This window comes from Papio anubis, chromosome 19 (genome assembly GCF_008728515.1).
Source record: "Papio anubis isolate 15944 chromosome 19, Panubis1.0, whole genome shotgun sequence".
NCBI classification, from domain to species: Eukaryota; Metazoa; Chordata; class Mammalia; order Primates; family Cercopithecidae; genus Papio; species Papio anubis.
The window spans coordinates 61035144-61042261 of NC_044994.1; the positions used below are offsets into that span (position 1 = coordinate 61035144).

Here is a 7118-nt window from a genome sequence, read left to right on the forward strand (position 1 = left end):
TGTATCTTATACAACTTTGTTGTGAACAGGCACACACCCATGGTCTCATAAGTATGCTAAATAATATATATATACTAAATATATGCCGATGTATATTATAGAGTCACAATTTTGATGTCTATGCAAAGTTGAGCATTTTTCATCAAAAATGTATGTTTAATATTTTACAAATATTTTACAACACCATTTAATAGATTCATAATATGTTAAGATATGAATATACTATTTTTAAAAATTACTTTCCTGTTGTTAAACATTTAGTTTTATCCTTTCACATTTTAAAATATTATAAGTATTATTTTAAACTTTTTATTATTTTAAACTTATTATAAACAACCGTATTTATATAAGTCTGTTCTCATTTCTCATTAACGTAAGAGAAATTCTTAGAAAATGGATACTGAACTGAAGGTTGGACATGCTAACAAGTCATGGCACGTATTACCAATTACCAGTATTCTCTCAAGAAAAGATAATCTCCTCTGCTTTATGTTAGACCTAGGTCTATCATTTGGCATTCATTAAATAAACAAATATGTGGTCCCTTTTTCTGTTTCAAATATGGTGCAATTTCTGAAGACGCAGTAGACATGACAGAAATGGCCACTGAAATTTGGGTGTGATTGTGTCTACTGGGGAGGGTAGTGAAGCAAAAATTAAATGAAAATATGAATAAAATTACATAATTTTGAGTTCTCAATAGGAAATGTACGGATACAGTGCAGAAAATGACGGGAGTCGAAGGCCGGGCCCGGTGGCTCACACCTTTAATCCCAGCATTTTGGAAGGCCGTGGTAGGTGGATCACTTGAGCTCAGGAGTTCAACACGGGGAGGGCCAACATGGTGAAACCCCATCTGTACTAAAAATACAAAAATTAGCCAGACATGGTGGTGCCACTTGTAGTCCCAACTACTCAGGAGGTTGAGGCAGGAGAATCACTTGAGCGCAGGAGGTGGAGGTTGCAGTGAGCCGAGATGGTGCCACTGCACTCCAGTCTGGATGACAGTGTGAGACTCCTTCTCAAAAAAGAAACAAACAAACAAACAAAAAGTAAATGAGGGGACTTGAGTCTACTTGGTGGTTAGTATTAATTGTAATAATATAAAGAATCTCATGGCTGAGAACCATAGTTTGACTAGGAAATCCAAATGGTTTCAAAAAACCCTCCCTGTGGATCTTTGCTTTGAAAGGAGAAATTTCCAAACATATGAATAATTTGATAAGTAGAGACTACACATTTAGTCTAGCATCCTAGTGTCACTACTACTCACTACGATTTTTATTTTCCTCTATAAATCACTTCGCTTCAACAAAGACCAAGCTTAAATTTGTTAGATACTTTCCAATCTCTTTTGCTTTTAATATAGTGTATTTCTTCCCCCTCATTTTCGTACTCTGCTTGAGTTCTTGCCGCAATATTCTACTGCTTTTTATTTGTATGCCTTTTCAACACCATGGATGCTTCATGTCCTTGTGGTATTACTCCAAATGATCACACAAGTTCGACTGCAGAGGACAGGCAGAGCTTGAGTGGAGATTTTACAGCATGCTGCATGCTCCCTCTTCGCAGACATTGCCTTAGGGCCAGCTGGATTTGCAGCGCTGTACTTACATAATTCTGATTTAATTTTTCTTGTGGGAAATTATGCCAGTTCAGGAGCTCTACATTCTTTTACTGAAATAATTATTTTCAAATCCCTGAAAGCATTTACATAATTCAACGGAGGTAAAACATTCATTGCAGGAGTAGTAAGATGTCCGCCACTAAATTTTTTTTAAGTGAGGTTTAATTTTTTTCTTAATATGTTTCTTCTTCTGTAAGGGGAATTGGTGCTTATATTTAGAATCATGAAGCAAGAAACTATTCCCAATACTTATATGCTAAGCTGGAAAAGAACTAGAAATATATGCTAAGCTGGAAAAGAACTCGAAATATATGCTTTGTCTGTTTTCTTAGGTATATTATTGCAGTTAGACTTCTGATAGTTTTTTATTATTATTATTATGATTGAGAGTCTGCTCAATGTGTTTAATTTCTTTAGAAGACAAGCTCCCATATGCCAGGAAATTATATTGTGTCATGACTGAGCATGCAGAAACTATTTTTCAGAAAAGGGAGGAAGGCAGGGGAGGGGAAGAGAGAGAACTATAAAAAGTAAAGAATCCAAATCTCTAGTATCAAGACAAGGACAGGAATAGTTTGTGGACATCCCATTAGAACACAATATACTATTTATAATTTTTATAAACTCACTTACTTTACCTACCAGAATAAGTCATATTAGTTACTACTCAGCCCTTTCTCAGTTTTATTTTCCTTTCCTAAATTACATAGTCTTATCAGAAAGACTTAAACACTCTAAGTGTTTCAAAAGATGCTATTTACTTAGTTATTTTTAAATCCTTGTGACATCTGAATGAATTTTTCTTCCATTGAAAGTGAAAACATTTACTGTTTACCCATACATAAAAATGGGCAAAATACTGGCATTATTAAATTATTTTTTCTTTTCATTGTTTTTTATTGGTTTCTATCCCAGAGAAACAAAACAAAACAAACAAACAAACAAACAAACTGGCTGTCACAAATTATATCCCAATCTTTTTTCTTTTTCTTTCTTGAAGATCTTTGAGTCCCACATCTGTATCCTTCCTAAATCCCCTATTTCCTTTTCTTCTTGGACTTTCAGATTGTAGTATTAGCATGTAAGAGGGATATCAAAAAGACTGCACAATGTCAGGGAAGGCTTAGGTGAAATCAAACTGGTACGTCATTTGGCATCTAAAATAGAGATGCCAAATGTGTAGCTTAGTAATAGTGTTCGCATTTCTTCTAGCAAAGCAGCTCCATTGTAATCTACCATAAATTTGCTGGAGGGCCCCAGGCCCCACTTCCGACTAATAACTTTACTCCTGTCTTTAGGACGCATTTGAAAGTTCAAGTAATCAGTTTGTATATGCAAGAAGATTATGTTTTGATCTGACATATGATTACAGAAAGAACTAAAATCCAAAATTAGGCATATTAATCTACAAAATATATTATTATGAATTAATGTATATTTAGCAATATGCTTAGGGTTATTTGTACAAGATTCCATCTGAGAATACTTTCTACCTGGGAATGATTGTTTGTTTGTTTTTTTTCTGTAAGCACATATATGCTAAAGCTATAGTAAAATTACATTAACTTGATTTATGATGTCCATAAAGAAAAGCATGATATTTCTGTCTACCTAATTACCAATTTTTTTTTCTTACTTTAGATGATACCTTCAGCTATACGACTGACCCTTCAAAGTTTGAAAGTGGAATAGAAAAACTTAAAGACTGCATTTTCTGATTGTCACCTGGCTCTGTTATTCTCTGTTCTATGGCATTGCTAGCCTCTCAGCTTAACTAGCAGATTATGAGTGTCAAGTAATGTTGCCTTCTATGCAAATATTTTCCTCATTTTAGATAACCTAAGCATTTAGATAAAGTTATAATCAATTATTGAGAGTTTTACTATCTGTGTGTTTAATGATTTATATTATTGTCTCAATAATTAACTTTATTGTTGTGATTTTATCATTTTCTAGCCTACGTTATATGGGGTACCATGGTTCTTTTATTTTTAAATTATGGCCTTTTAATCAGTTTGGAAATGTAGCTATCCTATACAATTTCATTTGGCATACCGTGTTTATACAAGATTTGAATGATTTTAAACCTGCTCATATTTTGCTTTAAAAGAGGAATACAGTTGAATGTGTTTGGTTGCATGTATGTATAACTTTTAACCAACATGTAAATGTGGCTTTCATTCCTCTGCTTTCCTATGGGATAGCAGGATGCTGAGCTCAGCCAACCCACAGCTGATTTTGGAAGTTATGTCCATGTGTACTGCCAAATATGAGCACAAAGCTCACTATGTACTTATAAAATTCTCCTAGAAAAAAATATCTTTATAGCAAGGCTTAAAAAATGAGTTTCATGCTAAGAATTAAGCCTGGTGACCAAGTTAGTCTTTGGTGTGCATTTGATACCTGCCATAGATAGGAGGTGCGCCTACAGAAAGATGGCTCAACATGGAACAATGCCACTCGGTAGCACACGTAGCCCACCTTCATTATCTGCTTTCATATGCTGTCCACTGTGCTCAGTGGGTTTCGTGGGGTAGTATTATTCTCACTATTATGTAGATGAGCAAATCAAGGTTATAGTGGAATTTGTTCAGTTTCACATGATTGGAACATTGTGGTCTTGTCTTTCAAGTCCATGTCTACCATATGCCACAGACCCTTTTCTGTCCACTTTGTCACCTATAATTCTGAGCTCCAATATAAAGACTTCACCATATTTGAAAAAGAATAGTGGGAAGTCTGATGCTCAATTTTGTATACAAAACAGTTGCCTCTGTGACATCGTAACCGTATGCCCTTTTGATTCAGGATGTTATTTAATTATTGCAAATCTCCTGTCATAGATCTGACACTCAAGTTAAAAAATTAGGCTCAGGTTCTTACCTATGGTCTTGCTTTTTATAGTCCTTTTAAACCTACGAAATGTATATTCAACATTTACACATACAAAATTCATATAGTCTTTCAAAACTAAGATTGCAAAATAATTGGATGGCTTGAAATTTTAAGTATTACAATATAAACAGCAGAGACTTCATGTTTAGGATTGATAATTTTTAATAAATTACATCTTTTGCATTATCATTTCTTGGTGTTTTGTATTAATTTATATCACATTTATTTTTATTTTTGAAATTTCACATTTCATGTCTTTCATTTTTCTTTTTTTCTTTTTTTTTTTTTGAGACAGAGTCTCACTCTGTCGCCCAGGCTGGAGTGCAGTGGTGGGATCTCGGCTCACTGCAAGCTCCGCCTCCCAGGTTCACACCATTCTCCTGCCTCAGCCTCCCCAGCAGCTGGGACTATAGGTGTGCACCGCCACGCCTGGCTAATTTTTGTATTTTTAGTAGAGACGGGGTTTCACCGTGTTACCCACGATGGTCTTGATCTCCTGACCTTGTGATCCACCCGCCTTGGCCGCCCAAAGTGCTAGGATTACAGGCATGAGCTACCGTGCCCGGCCTTCATGTCATTTTTACATGTTATTTGTTTAAAGGTAACATTTTAACAAAGGACGTTGCCTAAAATAAGATTTTTAAAAATAGAACTTAGCAAAAAATATTAAATCATATTTAGTTTAAAATCAATGTATATGTTTTCTTACGGAAAATTTCTAGAAATCAATGTATTTTTTCCCAACAGAGAAATTTTTAAGTATTATTTATGGAAACTATAAATAACTTTAATATTTAAAGGATTATTTAACATTTTTAAAGAACATAAACCAGTGATTGGCTTGCTTATTTCAAATCTGACTGGCTGATACATTTTCTTCAGTAGTATGATAGTAAAATATATGCCAACATTCTTTCACACTGGCCAGATACAAATCCTCTCGTCTTCCCCATAGCAAAGAGTAACTTGCTATTTTCAGTGTTAATGTGGCGTCCTTCTTAATGTTATCAACACACATACACATACCAAGAAAACACAAAAACATCAACAACAAAAAAACCCTATACCTTTGAAAAACTTAATAATTTTAAGCCACTATTTTATACTCACTTCTGCTTGGAAATGTTAAAACGTATATTATGATTAAGTTATTTGTAAAATTGAGCGTTGGATTTCACCTAGCTTCTTATTTTATAAGCTGCACAATATTACTTTCAGCACTCTTACTAGTATTCTTAATCAAGACATCCTTAACTTCATTTGTTCTTCCTCCATCAAATAAATAATAAAAATGTGAGGGAGAGTGTTATATTTGCATTACATGGAACCATTTGAAAGGTCATATTTCCAAAAAATAAACCTTATAGAATTACAGTGTTTGTGTTCATCAACTCTGAATGATAATAAAAACACTAAAGATTATTCCAATAATCTCTTAATTGTGTCAACAATCTGTACTAAATTTAGAACATTCAGTGAGCATAGATTTGAGAGTTCATACTTGGTATATTAGTTACAATACATGTGACTTTGGGGAAGTCGTTAGTTTTAGCGTCTGCTTCATTATAATATGAATATCACATCTATGACATGAAATTATTTTGATAGTGAAATGGGTAAAATATATAATATTTAGCATAATTACTAGGACATTATATTCACTCAAAACACTTTACTTTGCCATTGATTAGTTTGAGGACAAAAACTGCTCTTATATCTCAGTCAAGAACTGGTAAAAATATTTGATTGTTTTATGTGGTTATGATGAATAATGTTCTTAAAGATTTTTACTTTAAAACTATGCATATAAATGTATTTTAAAGTCTCTACGTTCTCTTATTGAATTTAATTCCATATTTATAAAAGATAATTCCTATTTTAAAATCAACTACCTATGACTATTTAACCAAACCATTGACTCATTTGTGTAGATTTATTTTTTAATTCTACAGATGGGAGAATTCATACAGAGAGATACATAAAATTGAAGGTTTACTTAGATTATATGTATCTGCAAGATATGTAAGACTTCTGTATCTACAAGAGAATCAACATTGTTGATATAAGACACTAAGGAAGTAATATCTAGTTAGCGTAAGTATTTGGTCCCTAGCTACTATGTGACCTATTATGGCCTTCCACAGAGGAAAACTTACACATATAAAAGAAAATGATTTGAGTTTGCCAGGTGCATTCTTGCTGTATCAGCCCACTTGGTGTGATGCCAATTTCTGCTGGTGTTTTTTTTCCCCTCTAAGGAAAAATAATCCTGAAAAAAATGTTAGTAATGTTTAAAGGGAAATAAGAGCCTTAATCCAAATTTGGAAGTTGTGATTAAGAAAGATTTTTCCACAAAAATAAATACATAACAATTAAAATAAAGGAATGTGAACTTTAATAAATGCACTGAAATTTCAAAATAAGTTTTAAGCTAAAGAGTTCATTAAGAAATTACTATGTGCTGGAAATATAAAAATAAGTGAAACTGTTCCTTGCAGAGTAAATATTCAGGAAAACCTACATAATAAAAGTGATAGCTGGTTGGTCTTTATTGGAATGAGGAAGTGTCACAACCAGTTTGTGCCACCGTAACAGA

At 33.3% G+C, this 7118-nt stretch overlaps 1 protein-coding gene across 1 annotated transcript in view; it reads left to right on the forward strand.

Annotated features, from left to right (window-relative positions):
- The window catches only part of CCDC102B (coiled-coil domain containing 102B), a 288333-nt gene extending 283622 nt beyond the window's left edge, over nt 1–4711 (forward strand). The window contains exon 9 of the mRNA XM_009192893.4: nt 3269–4711. Within this exon, the coding sequence (XP_009191157.2) occupies nt 3269 (1 nt within the window). The 3' untranslated portion in view covers nt 3270–4711. The remainder of the gene's footprint in view (nt 1–3268) is intronic.
- Nucleotides 4712–7118: the final 2407 nt, after the last annotated feature.